Source organism: Misgurnus anguillicaudatus, chromosome 17, assembly GCF_027580225.2.
Source record: "Misgurnus anguillicaudatus chromosome 17, ASM2758022v2, whole genome shotgun sequence".
NCBI classification, from domain to species: domain Eukaryota; kingdom Metazoa; phylum Chordata; class Actinopteri; order Cypriniformes; family Cobitidae; genus Misgurnus; species Misgurnus anguillicaudatus.
The window spans coordinates 23,267,386-23,285,505 of record NC_073353.2 but is presented as its reverse complement, the minus strand read 5'-3'; the positions used below and the strand labels follow the sequence as shown (position 1 = coordinate 23,285,505).

The 18,120-nt window shown below is 38.8% G+C and overlaps 1 protein-coding gene and 1 long non-coding RNA gene across 14 annotated transcripts in view; one reads left to right on the top strand and one right to left on the bottom strand.

Moving 5' to 3' along the window:
- Nucleotides 1-594: 594 nt before the first annotated feature.
- LOC141350271 (uncharacterized) lies at nucleotides 595-2,073 on the bottom strand. Its single transcript, XR_012358350.1, has 2 exons — nucleotides 1,804-2,073; nucleotides 595-1,339 (listed from the first exon to the last, which is right to left on the bottom strand). It is a non-coding gene; the product is annotated as an uncharacterized lncRNA (long non-coding RNA).
- A 1,007-nt stretch (nucleotides 2,074-3,080) lies between these two features.
- stxbp5l (syntaxin binding protein 5L) overlaps nucleotides 3,081-18,120 on the top strand; it is a 177,626-nt gene continuing 162,586 nt past the window's right edge. For all 13 annotated transcript variants that reach the window (XM_073855180.1, XM_073855179.1, XM_073855181.1 and 10 more), the window contains exon 1: nucleotides 3,081-3,961. In XM_073855180.1, coding sequence (XP_073711281.1) covers nucleotides 3,794-3,961 — 168 coding nt within the window. In that variant the 5' untranslated portion in view covers nucleotides 3,081-3,793. The remainder of the gene's footprint in view (nucleotides 3,962-18,120) is intronic.

The following is an 18,120-nucleotide window of genomic DNA, read 5'->3' as shown; positions in this document are numbered from 1 at the left end:
TAGTTTGGTGGTTAAAAGATTGTTTGTAGTTCACTATAACTTTAGCGAAATGACAAATATCGCTACTGCTGTAAATGTTTTAAATTAGGAGGACGGTTAAAACTTCATATGACGCTCGGATAGTCTTATATTGTCCCAGCAATCGTCTCGTGGTTAGACGATATGAAGCGGCCGCGGCAAGTAACCTGGCATATTTAATTACCTCGTCCTGTCAGGAGTTGATGGAGCAGCATTGAAAATTATTAAAAGTATGTCTACCAATATTTACACAGTGATTTCGTCTTTTTTAAAGCAAATGTGCACCTTAGCCAGTCCAATAACTATTTCGTTTTTATGTGGTAATGTATGATAGAATTCATTTGCAAACTTGTCAACACTTATTCCTTCAAATCAGGAGACTTAAATCCTTTTAAGTGGAATCTACAAAGCTCACATACGGTTTAAGAAATTCCCTACAGATACTATCTGATCACATTGTAAAGGTTTATATAACTGTATGACAGGTAACATCTGATCACATTGTAAAGGTTTAATATAACTGCATGGCAGGTAACATCTGATCACATTGTAAAGGTTTAATAAATGCACAACAGCTCACATTGTAAATGTTTAATATCACTGCATGACATCTAATCACATATGAAGGTTTTTATGTAACTTTACAACAGGTAAAATCAGGTCACACTGTAAAGCTTTATAAAGATAACTAGACTAAGAAACAGCTAACTTTTCAGCAAGACCACCCTGCAATAAATTAAGACACAGCTTTATCAGAGTCATCAGGAGCTGATCCCAAGTGTTTATCTGGAAGCTGTTGGTGTATGTACTGGTAAAGTGCTTGGTGACTGTGTAATTGATGCAATATCAACCCTCTGTAAAGCTGACAAAGATGATTGTTTCTCAGCAAAGATATGTACATTTGTGCCAGCTTAACACATTGAAGCGGTTTCTTCGACAGGGTTTACAGGACTAGGCCTTAATTATATTAGGACATTTTAGTTTTTACAAACAAACCTTACAAAAAAACAAGACTGGTGCGCATCTTGTGACAAAACAATGGCACTCATATATGTTGAGGTATGTCAGTACAAGGTGTTTTTACATTTTTGTAGCTCAAATATGCATTTTAGCCTGGGACCAGGATAAGCCCTGTCTGAGAAACCGCACAATTGTTTTCCCATATCAGATGTAGGTTGCTTCAGGTTGAGTTGTGATTTTAAAGTGTAGTTGTGGTCAGAGACGGATGGATCCTCTCATTGTGTTTCTGCATCACAGTTTAGGAACATGTTGATTGTATCATCCTCACAGTTGTCCACTGCATCACTACACATCAATGCATCTGTGAAAACAATATAACCATAAACATTTTTATGTTAGTATTTAAAGTAAAGTTGCATCATGAGAATTAATATATAAATGGCACCCATACTTAAACAGAACAGTGTGTAAGAGAGAGATGCATTAAAAAGAGACAGTAACATTATACACACAACCTTTAACTTCAGTGTTAAATAATACGTTGTTTAATAGGTCATTATCAATATCTGAATGAGAAATGAACTGACATTCTAGCATCTGAAATCTGAGCAACTTGTAGGAATCACGTGGGCTACTGTAAGAATGCAATGTACTATAATATCTCGTTGTACTATCGTAAATATATAAATATTGGTGGACAATTAAAACCATTCAAAATAGTTGCATTTTATAAACTAACGTTACTGATCTTAAGTGTATTTGTAGAACGGACTTCACAAATCTAACTTTAGACGAACGAGCACATAGTTAGCTAAGATAGCTTACCTGAAACTGGACACCTTTTCAACACCCGGCGTGGTTTAAAGTTACCGGACCATCGTAGTCGAACCATTGCCTGGGATAAGGGTGTTCCTCAGTCGGCTTCCCGTCCGTTAAAATTGGTAAGAAACAAACATAAAGGCGCTTGAATGAACTTTTTAAGCTTAACGCGTCGCCTTCAGACACTGCCTCAGCTGCTCTTCTTCTATGCGGCCGGAAGTACGTTGACAAACTGAGCGCTATGGCGCCGCCCTTGTTGTCGTGAAAAATAAGGTGAATATAGTCTTGTCGTTTGCTTTTGAAATAAAGTGAAATAAGAATAAGAATGATTTTGGTCGACTTGATTTCTGTTTAAATGTGCTATATAAATTAACACATTCATGAGATCACAAATTAATATAAAAAACACTACTATCTCAATTATGAGACTGAATAAGTGAAGCATGTTTAGAAAATAAGAGTTTGGATTTATCACCTTTTGCATCAGCCTATTACATTGTTTAAAAACAAATCATTCAATAAAAAAAGTTTTGGGAGCAGTATTAGAATCGAAATCTCTAGAGATGATATCAACTACACAGGCTGCTTTCAGTGGGAAAGACTCAATAGTATAAGCTGTGCCGAAGGGGGAGATGATGTAAGCGCTTATGTAATCAGCATATGTGAGATGCACGCCATAGCGCCCCCTCGAGGCCTTTGCTGAGTAGAAGACTGACATTATACAGACTGAAGGTTTGAGTGTGTCCATAACTAGAGAATTGTATTTCAAACACTTTTACGAAGGTTTCTCAGGGCATTTGCCTAATACTGCATTATTGTGGAAATATATTTATTTTTTATTTTTATTAGTTTAATCAGTTGACTTGATAATACTGATTGTAGTGCACATGTACTTTACAAAATATAAAAGATACTATAAAACAGTCAGATTTTTCATTCTTCCTCCACGTCTCAGACACAGTCTAACACATAGATTTACAACAAACCTACCACAGCAACAAGTTTGTGGGACGGCCAGACCTGGACGGTTAGCTTGGTGCTAAACTGGCCGCCAAATTAATGAAATCCACTATTAAATAGATATTTACACATATGTATATTTGTATATATCTATATACAGATATATACTTAAATCACTATCACTATTTCATTGTTTGTGAACTCTAAAGCGCATGGTCCAATCGTTGCCACGGGGAGGCGGGCATAACAGCAGGACCGTGGCATTCCGTCCAATCAGCACAAAGAGAGGCGGGACTTGCTTTCGCTCGATGTTTCAGCACCCTGGACAGCGGCTCGCACTCGACTGCGGGAGAGATTTTGGGTGCGGGTCGAGCGTACTCGCCTCTTATTCTCCCAAATTACTCATAAACAAAAGATAAAGAAGGGTATTTCATAGAAAATCTTTTTCTGGTCCTTTAATATTATGCCATTCTGAGGCAGTTTATGATCAATTGTCGACGTTGGCTGGTGGCTGTGCGCTGGTTCTCTGCAGCGTGTCTCTTCTGCGTCTGGGATCCCAAACAACAAACGTTCAACGTGACTCTTGGCGTGCACAGCTACTGACTCTCGCGGATAAACAGGCGTCTGTCCACGCTAACGCTTTTTTCATAAATTTTACTTTAATATGTTTCTGACATGGCTCACAAAAATTCTGATTAGTTGGATGCGAAACCGTCCTGCGTAAGTAATATGAAGTTTCTTAGTTCGTTACCAGCCTGGTTCAGGCATTAATGCGCACTAAACCTCTTTCGCCTGTTTGCCCAAAATCAATCATTGACTTTTTGTGATCTTCAACCCTCCTCTGAACGATGAGGTTCTTCTACGGCGTTTTGTATTGCACATAAACCCCTCAAAGGAAGAAGAGAAAGCGCAGTTTTGCCGTCTAAATTCGTGTTGTGAAGCCGCATCATATCCTATGCCGTTTTAAACGTCTCCACGGCACATTTTGAGATTGTCCAAGAGCAACGTCGACAAACGTACAAACACAAGGATAAAGATGAAGAAGTTCCGGAAGGTTTTGGACGGGCTGACGACTTCTTCACCTATCAATCCTGGTGGATCTCCAGTGTACGGCAGTGCGGCCGGGACACCCAGTGCGGCACCGACACCGCGGGAACTGGACATCCAGGAAACGCTGATGTCAGAGCACTTCCAGATCTGTAAGGTGGGTGTCCTTGTCTACACTCCCGTAAAGGGCTCATCTATCGTTGCAGATGTGCAGTAGTTTAGCCAAAAGGCCTTTGCCAAACAATGCAGCTGACAAGATACACAGAAGAAATTGCAGCGCAACTGCAGCCATGTGTCAACAGAAATATACTGTTTACTACTGGTTAGTAAACCAAAGGTAAATATTGTAACTTTTACCCCCTAAATTGCCATTTGTAGCACCCAGTCTAACATTGGGCTCATTTAGTATTGACACTGTGCTATCCAAGGGGTACCTCCAACTTTCATGGCCTTTAAACCAGTGACATATCTTTTACTACCTCTTGTCACAGCATCAATGTATAGAAACTTTACTACCATCTTGTTATATACAATTTATGGTAGTGCTTTCTAATTCAGTTGATGAGGTCTTTATAACCATCTTGCCTGGACTGGATGGCGGAAACTGCTGCGGTGTTCCAGTCTCGGATCGATTCAAAAGACTTGAATGGGGGCTTTATATCGTAAATAAGTTGTTCACGTGAGCGTTCGAGGTCGTTCGAGTAATTCTGTTTACCAACCTGACAAATTAGACAGAAATAAAGCGACAGCGGAGAAGAGTTTGGTTAAACGTTGAGGCTTAATTTTTTTAAAATAATCTCAGCGCACCACATTCATTCACGCTTTAATCCCACCGTAAAGCGACAGCGGTTGATCTTGTCCCCAGGGAATACGCGGGAATATATTTACATTTATTCGTTTAGCAGATGCTTTCTTTCGAAGTGACTTGCAAACGACTTACTCATTAGCCTACAAGTGCTCATAAAGACTGGACATAACATTCACCACTGCCTTAATAAGTTAGGTAAATCAACACACTGTGAGACAAACAGTTATGTGATTTAAAGTTGCCGCTTTTAATCGCTTACGTGATGATATAAAAAAAGATTTTTCAACATCATTACTTTTCGTCTGTTGATGTGATTGTAGTCGTGTAGTTTCACATTTACGTCAGGCGGGCGGGCTACACGACTACAAGCGTCACAGGCCTTCAGAAAGGTTCATCGAAACGCATTGCGCATGCGTAAAAAGCATTGGCACGCAATGTTAATGTTGTTTACTGTACGTGGTGGTTAGTGACAGACAGAAATCATTGAATGTAGACGCTGAGAGGTAGGTAAACGTAAACCGTTTTTTATTTTCTGTAAAGTATATAAAAAGACCTTCACACATTTTAATTTTATTGTTCTTTTAGTTTGTTGAAATAACAGTCTGTAGCCTATAAGGTGGGGCGGTTTCTGAATATCAAATTGGCGTTGTTGAAATGGTACTATGGGCAGACATGCACTTAAAGGTAGTAATTTGTCTGCCTGTAGCTGCCATGTTTGAAGCTTAGGTTGCATTGTTTGTATCCTGCTATTATTTAAAGGTCATATACATTTGATGTTCAGGTGATTTAATTTTTCATTACCAAATGTCAGCATTTCACTGAACCTTGAATTAATCAGGTCTTAAACACCCTTACTTGATTTGATAATCTCTTTGATAACATTGATGTGTGTAGTATGTAATAGTTTATAGATGCTGCAGGTTTTCCTCATTAAGCCCCATTCTTCAATAACAGCCTACTTAACAAATTGGAACAGTAATAACTTGTGGATGAATAGGCATCTTTTTTGAGGTGATATCATGTAATTTTATCGTTGTATTTGGGTCATTATAGTAGACACATGATTCTGAGGAGACATGTGTTCTTCGGGATGTTGACTGAAACAGTACCCCAGAGACTTAAATCTGAAGTTGTCTACGAACACCCTCTCATGTGTCTAAGAACAGACCGTGACACCCATTTCTGGTTGTGATCACTGAACTGAATCATGGGATTTGACAACAGCTCCCGTCATGGGCTGTCATGTTCTATGTTTGGTAGAATGTAGATCTCTCTCGGCAATTCTCTCATTCCAGGATTGCTATGACACACACAGGATCAAATATATAGTGGAAAAATAGAATAACTGTTAAAGATTTATGCTACATATGAAAAGTTTGGTTCCAAAATGCGATAAATGCCATTTTTGAAAAAAAAAAACGAGTTACTGCCAAAATCAGTATTATATCAGGTCAGTAGTTAAAAGTAAATTCTTAATTTTATGCAAAATCCAATATCCGCCATGTTATTTTGTCATCTTTTCTCCATTTTTTCCCAAAATGGGATAAACGCCACTCCTCCTTTTTTACAGAATGCAATAAATCCATTCCTGAAATTACAGCCCACCAGTCACGCAATGTAAACAAACAATGGCGGCGCGCTGAGTACACGGAGTCCTAGTTTTCCTCATCTACTTTGTACTTCATGATCAACAAACAAAACAAAATTATACTTTAATTGAATTGATAAACCTGTGATGGTTTTCTGTGACGGGAAAGAAACGTAAGCCATCAACATCTAATAATTTCCGCGAAAGGCACTCGGGTGCTTGTTCTCCCCGACAGCATCAAGCTTCTCATGCTAACACATTGACCCCAGAGGATCTTATGAAAAACTTTACATTATTTTTACTCAAAGTCAAAGATAATCGAGCAGGACCAAAACATTTTACAGCTGATCGCTGTGAAAAATATAAAGAGACGACGTCAAGTACCTGCAGCAATGACAGTGTTCTTAATAAAACAAAGTAAGTGTTTTGATAAATGCCATTAATGTTTATTTTTTAATCATTGTATACCACTAGTCAACTAAATAAATATAAAATGGTAAAGATGAATGCACATTTATACATTGATTTAATAGATTTATAGCATTTTGAAATAAAAAACTGTCATGGATTTATTGCATTTTGTGGAAAAAAGAATTTGTTTTTATAATAAATCTTTGAAAATCAAGTTATGGATTTGAATTTTTTATGTTTTTATAACCTAAAGATGTTATGTGAAAGTTTGTAACAGAAAATAGTGGTTTTCATCTTGTCACTTTCTTGGTATAGAAAACACGTTTTTACCGAAATTCGTCAAAATGGATTTATTGCGTTTTGGAACCAAACTCTTCATATTATACTATAAAGTTAATATAATGAAAGTTTAACAAAAAACACAGCTGAGCTTGACTTTCAAGTCAGACAACAAACAGTTTTCCCCATTATTTGATAATTACACGAAACATGTTGAGTCTCTTCATTTATGAAGATGTATGGAAGATGTTTTTGTTTTTCTGAAGAAAAGGTCTTGTGGTAATATTGGGTCTGTGGCACTGTCAACAGTGCTGGCTTCCTCTCCACTGCTCTGAGACCGCAGTGGCTGCACAGCCTGCGCTCGAGAGCAGCCTGCTCTGCTTGCATGTATCCTCATCTCTCCACAGGAAAGCTGTGATCACTCAACCAAACACAAACAAATATAAATGGTTCGGTGTCTATTGTCGATAGATTTACAATTGATGTTTTTCATCTTTTTTTTCGGTCAGACGCTGTGTTTCATCATAGCGGTAGAGTGAGAAAGAAAACATAGAGCTGCTGTTTACAGCCGGGTTAACCACTTATAGCAGCTAGAAGCTAAAATAAGATGATACAGCTAAGTGGGCATCTCTTTCTCTTGATCCTCCACCTATATAAATGATCCGTGTTAAACATTTTGTAATATTTTAATTATTTCTTATTAGATCCATCTGTATGTTAATTTGACAAGGAGTGTAACACTAACTCTTTGCATTGTTTGAAACATTGCTTTGTTTGTCCAAAACAGACGTCTTTTATATATATATTCCTCATATATTTGATCCCTTTCTGTTATTTCTGATGCTCTCTCCATAGTTTTGCATTTGCTCAGTTGATTTCTTGTGATGTCACTTGTTTGAACCTGATTGTTATTTATATTTCTCATTCAGTGTCTGTGTTGTTTCCTCAGTGACTGAGCAGAGCCAAAGGTAGTTAATACTTCAAGCGGCTCTGTGCTTGTAATCACATATAAAGGAATAGCTCTACGCAGCCAATCTATATCTTCTAAACCTTTCCCATTTTACTTTTCTGACGCTTCTTCATTTTCTCTAGTTGTAATTGAGTGACTTGCGCAAAAGATTAAGTGAAAGGACTGATTTTTTTTGTGTGTTAGGGTTGTGCGTTTTTTAATTTAGATTTTCTTATTTGGAAACTTAAAACAATTACCAATACAATACAGTTGTATTTGGTTAGTGCTGAAAAAAATGACTCGCGAGATTGAGAACTGCATTCAGCAAAGATTTGTTTGGCATGTTTGTACTTTACACAGATTTTTATATATTTTTTTTATCAAATCTTAGTGAACCCTCTACCCCAAGATGTTATACTAATAGTAGTCTCGAGTAGCCAGACCTTCAATACTGAAGGTCTGGTGTTTTTCGCTGCTTTTTCTGGACAAAGCCCGCCCACAAGCTGTTTGACCGACATGTTGTCAAACAACCAATCACAGTTTGTTTCATCTAACGTTACGTTTCGGACTCCCCACAATAACGAGCCGGCTGGCAACAAGTCAGTTATTGAAATAACCAGTCGCAACCGAATAGTATCTAAATAAACAACATTACTCACCATAGAACAACGTTGTGCACTTCATCAACAGCCACACCAATAAGATGCTTAAACATCTGTTTGAAGCATATCTCTCCACTTTTTAACACATACAAGCAATTCATGAGAACCGAACTTTTTGACTCAACTAACTGCCTCAAGCAAAACTCTTGGACGTCTTTTAGAGACGTCTGAGGCTGAGACTATACTAATAGTAAAACAGTCCCGTTTAACTCACAAAACATAACTTGAGGGGGGTGGGCGTGGTAATCAAATTGGCGAGGCGTACACGTGATGATGAAAATGAAAATATTTTTATTTAAAACACTCAAATTAAACTTAATTTTGAAGAAACTATGACAGAAAATTAACACATACTAGATTATTAATGAGTTCAATGTTTTTAACAGATACCAGGAATAGCCGCGTGATAAAGTGAAACTAAAGGGTTAATAAACACACTGAAGCAGATGTAGAACGTCTGGGGAACGATGATAGATAGTGCAAAGATTGTAAAAACTGATTATTTCCCACTATTAATTACATTATCTTAAAGGAGTGTAACTACTGTAGCATGTAAATAATGCACATAAATGATGTAAGCAAGAGTGCTCAACAATTACATCTAATCAACAGGCACGTGAAACCTAGCTAGTAGGTTGCTCAAACAACAAAATCACCAGCTAACTTACTTAAAATTTGCAAGAACTATAGACTAATACAATAACAGACTTAAATAAACACAAAACATAAGTCCACTTACAGTTCTCACAGACACAAGTTTTATCAACTGGCTATCCTCCAGACAGTGACGGACCATTTCGGCCATGTGGCGCGCGTACACCCAGCTATTCTCCGAGATGTTTTATCAACTGGCTAGTTATCCTCAAGACAGTGACGGACCACGTCTTTCTGTCATTTTGGTCGTGTGGCGCACGTGCCCGCTCGCGGAGTGAAGCCCGTCCGCGCTATTCTCCGAGATGTTTTATCAACTGGCTAGATATCCTCCAGACAGTGACAGACCACGTCTTTCTGTCATTTTGGTCGTGTGGTGCACGTGCCCGCTCGGGGTGTGAAGCCCGTCCGCGCTATTCTCCGAGATGTTTTATCAACTGGCTAGTTATCCTCCAGACAGTGACGGACCACGTCTTTCTGTCATTTTGGTTGTGTGGTGCACATGCCCGCTCGTGGTGTGAAGCCCGTTCGCGCTATTTTCCGAGATGTTTTATCAACTGGCTAGTTATCCTCCAGACAGTGACGGACCACGTCTTTCTGTCATTTTGGTCGTGTGGTGCACGTGCCTGCTCGCGGTGTGAAGCCGTCCGCGCTATTCTCCGAGATGTTTTATCAACTGGCTAGTTATCCTCCAGACAGTGACGGACCATGTCTTTCTGTCATTTTGGCCGTGTGGCATGCGTGCCCGCTCGCGGTGTGAAGCCCGTCTGTGCTATTCTCCGAGATGTTTTATCAACTGGCTAGTTATTCTCTAGACAGTGACGGACCATGTCTTTCTGTCATTTTGGCCTTGTGGCATGCGTGCCCGCTCGCGGTGTGAAGCACGTCCGCGCTAATCTCCGAGATGGATTAGACGGCCTTTTGAGCAGCGAAATTTGTACTTTTTTTTTGACTACCTAGTAAAGGCGGTAGGGTTTCCCAGCTTAGGCGGGCCACCTGAACTGCAAAGTGCTGCGGGAAACCCTGTCCCAAAGTAAACGTTGACGCAAGTTACTATTTCCAACGTAAATCTCTTTTCTTGGACTACAACAAACACACGGATTGTAGGCAACAGTTTACTTCCTGGGCCTGTTGAAATAGACAAGACCGACATTATCATAATTCCTCCAGCCTGTAAATGAACTCCTGTAAGCATTGCGTTGTAAGCAAATCTTTTAAATATGGTAAAGAGGGTCACATTTCCGGCAGAGGTATTCAGGCCAATCACAACTGGAAAATAATGTTTTTTAACCATAAACCACGCAAATACATTGCATTATACCAAATACACAAAATAAAGTTTTTTTAAACAATGAAATAGGTGCACTTTAATAGTTATTTTAAATTTTTATAGCCTTAAACTTCATGGTTCAATCATTTGCTTCTCTCTTCACGCTTGAAAACTGCAACACGTGTATTGACAGTGAAATCGAAAGCAAAAGAAACAAATGTAACGTCTGGCCAGATTTGGGAGTAAGACTCCAGAACACTCAGCATGAGTCGTCCAATGTCCAATTAAGATGTTGTTGTCTCACCTCCATGACAACCCTACTGTCAGCATTCATCAATATTTGTTTCAAGTGAATGATGATATAACCCCTGTCAGAAGTGTTCATTTGTGATTGGCATCCTTCCATAGCCTCCCTTTCTGATGACTTCAGCATTGAACCATCACCCTCCCTGTAGAGGGAAGTGATAGCTGATATGTCTGTAGCTCAGAATCCAGTTAGGCACGTGCACTTGCACGCTCAAGTACACAATGGCTTGTACGCACAGCAATTGCATTCTAATTCTCGCTCTTAGCACAGCTTGGTTGCCAGCAGCATAAACAGCAGCAGGGTTCAAACGTGCTGCGCCCACACATACTCTCTGCTGTTCAAGTGACGTTTCCATGTACATGCACACACACCAGCAGTAACAAAGACTAGACAAGAGGATGGACAAATGCAATGTGTTGTCATTCAAGAAACAAATACTATACTCTCAGATCATCAGATTAACTTCTTAAAGTTCTTAATTTTCTTATTCTCTCTTGCATGGCATGCAATTCTTTTGATTGTAGTTTGGTGTTCTGGTTTTGGTATTTGTTTGTTTAGTCTAGTTTATATAACTGTATAAAAGTGTGCATCAAATAAATATAGGAATATAAAACATATTTCATATGAATAATATTAGAAAATATTCTCTTTAAAACTTAAAAGTCCAGAAACAATTTTGCCAAATAAGAGGCATGTCAGTTTTTAAATACAAAAGCACAAAAAACGTCCTTTAAAAATGTAGTGAAATAAGAGACTTGAGTAATTGAGCAGAGCTCGTCCTTCTCTACCCTAGCCTTTGTGTAACCATCATGTTCTTCGGGGTGACGGGTCTTCAAATGCTAAAGTTACCCGTTTTAATACTTGTGCCACCCATCGAAATTGCAGCATGGCATATGAGACATGTCGATGTTTTACTAGTCTGAAATACTGCCAAACAGCAGACATGTGGCTAGCACGTTACATTTCTTTTTCGCTGCTCTATACAATGGTTGCTTGTGGAAACTTACTGTGTGAAGAAGAAATTAGTTCAGATTAGGATAGCGTGCATAACTAGGTCTTGTTTAAAGGGACTGTAAGTAGGATTTTAAGTGTTTTATTTATCAAAATCAATGTCTGTATTCATAAATATGTCCGCATTGGTGTCAAATGACCTCTGACAATGATCTGACTTTTCTTTGCAAGCTTATAGTTTCTTCTCTTTATTTACATTGAACGGGTAAGTCCAAGAAGGCTTCCATGTCGTTCTGCCATATTGAAAAACTATAATAGCAAAGAGAGACATAAAGCACTAGTCTACCGCAATGTGTTTCCACAATGCTTTTCGTTCAAAACACGTGAACCAGCTGAAACGGACAAGGAGATTAGTTAGTGCATAACGGCTACCGTAGTTGCAACACGCATTTGGAAAAGCGAGGCGCTAGAGAGCACTATTCATTTGAGCGCAAAATACAATTTCACCACTAGATGCACCCTAAACATTGCAATCTGATTAAAATGTTCGTTTACATGTACATTCTATAGAATCCGAACCGAAGTCTGCACATGCACAAAGCCAGGGTTGCCAGCTTCACGTATCAAAATGCTCCTAATGGACATTCAAAACGATCCCAAAAGCATTCTAATGACTATGTACAGTCTAAATACCAATAACTAATGAACAAAATCCTTTTATCTTTAACCCGCAGAAAAAAAAAACGGAAACAGTTTAAACAGTAGCCCAATCTGAACTCTGGTAAAAGCAAAGGACTTGGCAACGGCACTCAGCAAACAGCATCTCTCGTTGAGTTCACGCTTTCTCTCTGGATAAATGTACAAAGCTGAGTTGGAGAAAGTTGTTCTTAAGAAGTTTTCAGATATAGGCAATGAAAACACAATTTTCAAAAGGCACAATGCTATTTTGTAGCCTAATGTTATGAAAGTACACATAAACGTCATAGAATGTACAGCGCGTGACCCCATGACCTTAATAATGCGTTGCCATTGCCTTGCTATTGCATGTTTCTGTGACGAGAATTATGCAAGACGTAAATAAGAGGTAAATACGTGAACTTGAGCACAAATATTCTGCGCATGTGCACAGTGAATTTTCGCATGTGATTGAGAAAATATTACGATACACGCATTTATATGCGTACTTTTATCCTGCTGATCAGATCACAGATCGGAGTACACCATCACTTTCAATACGATCGAAATTTGCATCTGATCGACGGTCGACCTCAATCGTATTGAGCCATACAGTTATAAACTGATTATTTGGTTGCATGTAAACGTACCTACTAATTTCTTCATGCTTTAAAATAGCTTGAATGTAACATACCCTTATTTAGTATACGCGGATCTATAAATCTATAAATATGCAAATTAGTCCCGTCCTTTACTCAATTGCACAGCTGAATGTGACCATAGATATGAATTTGCGAATCAGTCCCCACCTCCACTTATTCATACCACTTGGACCATAGATATAGATACTTATACTGTAAATATATGCTACATTCAAAAAATGATGCAAACTGGTCTGCGTGAGGGTTAAGGCTCGTACACATCGGGACAAGTGTCGTACACGCTAATCGCTGACATTTAAAGCAACACTATGTAGTTTTTTTTACCTTTAAATAATGTCTCTAAAATTATTTAAGTGATAGAACAACTTTTAACTGGACAAATTGTACTGTTGCTGCAACCTGAGCAGCCTCCTAGCTGCTACAAACACACTCTGAAACACAGCCCCGTCCCTCCCCCTGCAGAACAGTGTCTGATACCAGGCACTGTTGCGCTTTTCAACCACATGGGGGAGCTGCAAGTCATTTTTACATGGAAACTACATAGTGTTGCTTTAACTCCTCATGACTAAACAAAGGGTGCCAATGTGAGTGAGCACACTGAGGCATAAAATGTCAGGCGTCATTTTTATAAAAACACCTTGGGGTCGGTTTTTCCGTTTGACGCGCTGTGTTAAAAACTGGCCGACTAATGAGATTGGCGCTTTTGTTCATGCGCTTGGAGCTGCTGAAGTTTCAGATAATACCTGTTATAAAAACAGTGAAAGTCTATGAGATCTCACTAGAATAGTAAAAGCAGTTTGTGTGTCTTTGTCTGTAAAGTGATTGTCTGGTTAGTAATTGATTGGTAACAGAACTGCTTTTAAAGTGGGCTGTTTGCCCTCATGTGGCTTCACCAGGGTGATGGCACACTTATTGACCCAATAAAAGAGCCTAATTTCTCTTATCTGGTATCAACCCCCCTCCTCCCACCGGTTGTCTCACTCTCTTTCTTTCCTCAAATGGCTTCACTCAATTATTTAAGGTTGTTGAATCATACGCAAAATACTAGTATGTTTGAGCAAGATTCAATCATCTTTTTTTGCTCTGCTCATTTTAGTCTTCACATATTTGTACTGTAGATGCCCTCATTTCAAAGGGTTTTTCTTAATCACACTTGTATGTCTTGGGGTTAGGGTGGGCAGGGCTATATGAATAACACGTTTTAATTCAGCATGTCTTCTTGCACAACCAAGCCAAAGTTATAATGCCAGAAACCACTTTTTGCTCCTTCCTCTTCTCATACTGTCTCTACTTATTTATGTCTCTTTCTTTTATTCACATTAATTCAGTCCTAGACACTAACCTTATGGATGCATTCTGGGTCATATTGCATTCCTGGTATATTTTGTCTTTTGAAGATTATTCTTGACAGCACTTGCTGAGGACTGTTTGTGTTCGCGGCGGGCCATGCTTTTATGTGTTTCTGTGCACATACAGTACATGTTTCTATCATGTAGGGATTTTGCATTGATGTTTGTTGTTATTCTGGGCTAATGACATGGTCATTGTCAGTCACCTACTAGGGCTGCTAGCTGAAATCACCAGCTTCAGTTTGATTGACTGGCTTTTGCGTAGGGTCAGAATGTTATCAATACACTGGGACAAAGTCATTGTTGATAAAAAAGCCCCTTTTTGGCTTGAGTGTGAGTATAGGCGTTTGTGTGTCTATAAGTGACCTGTGATGGACTGGTCATCTATTCAGGGCGTATCGTGCTTGTGGCTCCAGATCTATCACGGTCCTGCGGATGACAAGTGGGATCGGAGAATGGATGGAGAATGACATTTGAAAGATATTTAAGCGTTTTATTTGACTGGATCAGATATCTTACTGTATACGTGGGTAGTTGACATGTACATTTGTCATATGGTGTGACCAAGTGTGCCGCACAAGCCCTGAAAAGTGAAGCCAAAATGTCTCGATCGCCCATCAGTGACTGGTCCCAGTATAGGTCATAAACCCCGCCCGTGATTTATGTCACACCAGCCTGATTTCACGAGAAATCGTACATATTTTATACGAGTTGGCTAATTCGTATTAATTCATACGACCACATTTGTACGTTTTGGTACGATTTGCCTTGATTCCTGTGATATTCAGGTTAGGGGTTCGTTTTTTGTTTTATGAGAATCGTACGATTTTGCAAGATTAACTTCGTATGAATTTATACAAATTAGGCAACTCATAAAATATTTACAATTTGTCGTAAGATCAGGCTGGTGTGGCATAGCAAAATTTAGGAAAAAATTATATACAAATAGCTTGAGAGAGCTTTATCTTAATGCAAGAGTTACAAATAACATGAGAGAGTTTTGTCCTGAAATTTGAATTTGAATTATTTACAAAATTTTTGCTATGTCACCCCGTATATGACACATTATAGATTATTTGTCATCTAGTGTTATTTACTCTTCTTCATTTAGTTTTTATGCAGAGTGACTTAAAAACATAAACAGTTCATCCAAATTAGTTAAATCAGAAATGTGTCATACCATGTACGTTAAGCTTTGTACAGTCAAGTGCTTATGAATAAGGTTTGTCTTCTGATTAGGGGTGTGCGATATGACGATATATGATCGTGAATGATTAAAATGTCTCCACAATCCACTTTTTCTGAAACATTGTTGAATCGTGATTCATGCCTACATCATCGCTTTCGGCTTCAACAACATGGCAAAAGACGAACAGTGCGTTGCAAGACATGATGCAACATTAAAATCACAGGCAGCCAGACGACAACCTCCAATTTCGTCCGTCATTTGAAGGTTAGTTGGTAGTTAGCTAATTGTAGTTAGCTATGATGAGGGTTAATGGCTAACTAAAGGAGCCATTAACCCTCATCATACCGTGTTGGGGACAAATGTGGCAAAACAATCTTGATTTATTTTTTTTAAATACTCCCCTTGATCTGAGTGGTACGAGGCTACTGTGTCTAAGTTTGCCACATGAACACACACACACACAGAGAAAAATTACTGGATTCTACAATGTTAGGGCCGGTTCACATATCACGTCTTTTGCGCGCTCAAGTTCATTATTTCAAATGTAGGTGCGCGAACGGAAGAGATTACAATTTTGTTTGATTCCATGATGTATTTTACTGAACATGAGTATTTCTTTATATCTTTACATTCTATCTTTATTAAGATCAGATTCTGCAGGTAAAATGACAATAATAAGATGACTTGACTTGGACTTGACTTGACCTACTAAAGGACTCGACTTGACTTGACTTGCCCAAGAAAAAAAATACTTGGGACTTACTTGAGACTTGAAGGTACAGACTTGAGACTTACTTGAGACCTGCACATGTGTGACTTGGTCCCATCTCTGCAACATAGTCTTTAAAAAAACAACACGAAAAAGAACCGTGATAACATCGCGATTTTGCCTAATCCAATAGTGATATGATATTTTTCTCATATCGCCCACCCCTACTTCTGATGGTTGGTTGCTAAATAATCAGTACTTATCATTTTAATTGATGGATATTTTAAAAAATAACAAAAGGCTACACAACTCCATTAATATCTTTATGGAGACGTGCTTCTTAAATTCCGGCTCAGCAAACTACCGTAGTCATGACTACCGTTCCATGTCCTGCCCCATCAAGACATCCTACAGTTTGTTTCACACTCTAAAAACAAATGGTGCTAAATAACCCTAAAAGTGGTTCACTGGCTCATAATAATAAAGAACCACTATATAGCACCTGCATAGCACCTATGTACCATTTGTGTGCATGCGAAACAAGAGCAAGTCTGGTGTTTGTTGGAATTAAGAAGTTTAAAAATATGATCACATCAGTTGATTTGTACAGAAATACCAATTCTCCTAAACATTGTTTTAAAAACGAAAGCCCTACAAGTTCAGTGTCAAGATTTCTGTTTCTATCTTGAGGACTGAGGGGATGTACAAGTGATGTATGAAACATCACAAAGTATCAGTCTAGAACAGGGTTTCCCACATCTTACCCTGGAGGGCCGGAGCACTGCAGAGTTTAGCTCAAACTTACCCATCTGTGATTTTCTAGTGATCATGAAGACCTTGATTAGCTTGCTCAGGTGTGTTTGATTAGGGTTGGAGCTAAACTCTGCCAGAGCTCCAGCCCTCCAGGGTAAGATTTGGGGAATCCTGGTCTAAAAGCTTTTCTTCCCGTCCAGAAGCTGATAGAAAGGCTGTTGAATATAATAGTTTTTATGATGCATTGCGATGCTAATGTGAAAGATTACTGCATCAATGCATAAAAACTAATGATCAATTATTTAAAAAGCAGTGCTCATGCACATCTCTCTCTCTCGCATCTGTCTCTCTCTCGCACGAGCTTCTCTCTCGCACGCATGCGTCTCTTACTCTGGGCTCTGCTACAAAACCTGGTAAGCTCTCTCTATGAGGTGAGTGTGCGCATGCGCAGGAGACTGTGTAAATGAAGCGCTTTTTATATTTTTGAACTTGAACCACTTTTGGAAGTTCTTTAGGATGTAAAGCACATTAAAGATGCCACATTGCATCTTAAAGCAATACGCGCCTTTATCAATAAAGCACGCACATCTGGTGCAGAGATTTAATGCAGGGCTTTGACATGAAAGACGACAAAGAGCTGCAACAGTACAAATGTGAGGGAGACAGACTTACCTGTAATATTAAAAATTGAGGATGCAAACATTCTGATGCATTGCAGTGCATCGAGAATATCAGATTGAATTAAACTGTTGAAATAATAATCGTAATCGAATTGTGAGACTAGTGATGATTCACAGATAGTCTGTAGGATATTATCGGCATGATGTTTATCAAAGAGAAAACCATCCAAGTATCACTGAGAAGACCACAGTCTTGTACCAGTCATCCATCAGAGCGATGTGCAAGCTACAATTAAAAAGAATGACATTAGAAGCAGGCCATCAATAAGCACAGGCTGGTATCATGTTAATGATGCTTGATTGATTTAATGAGAAGCCAGATTCTCTCTGCTGTTCATACAGAATCATCTTGGGTTCATACTGTACACAGACTCTCACATACATTCATTCAAACAGACAGAAAGCATAGGTGAATGGCACGAA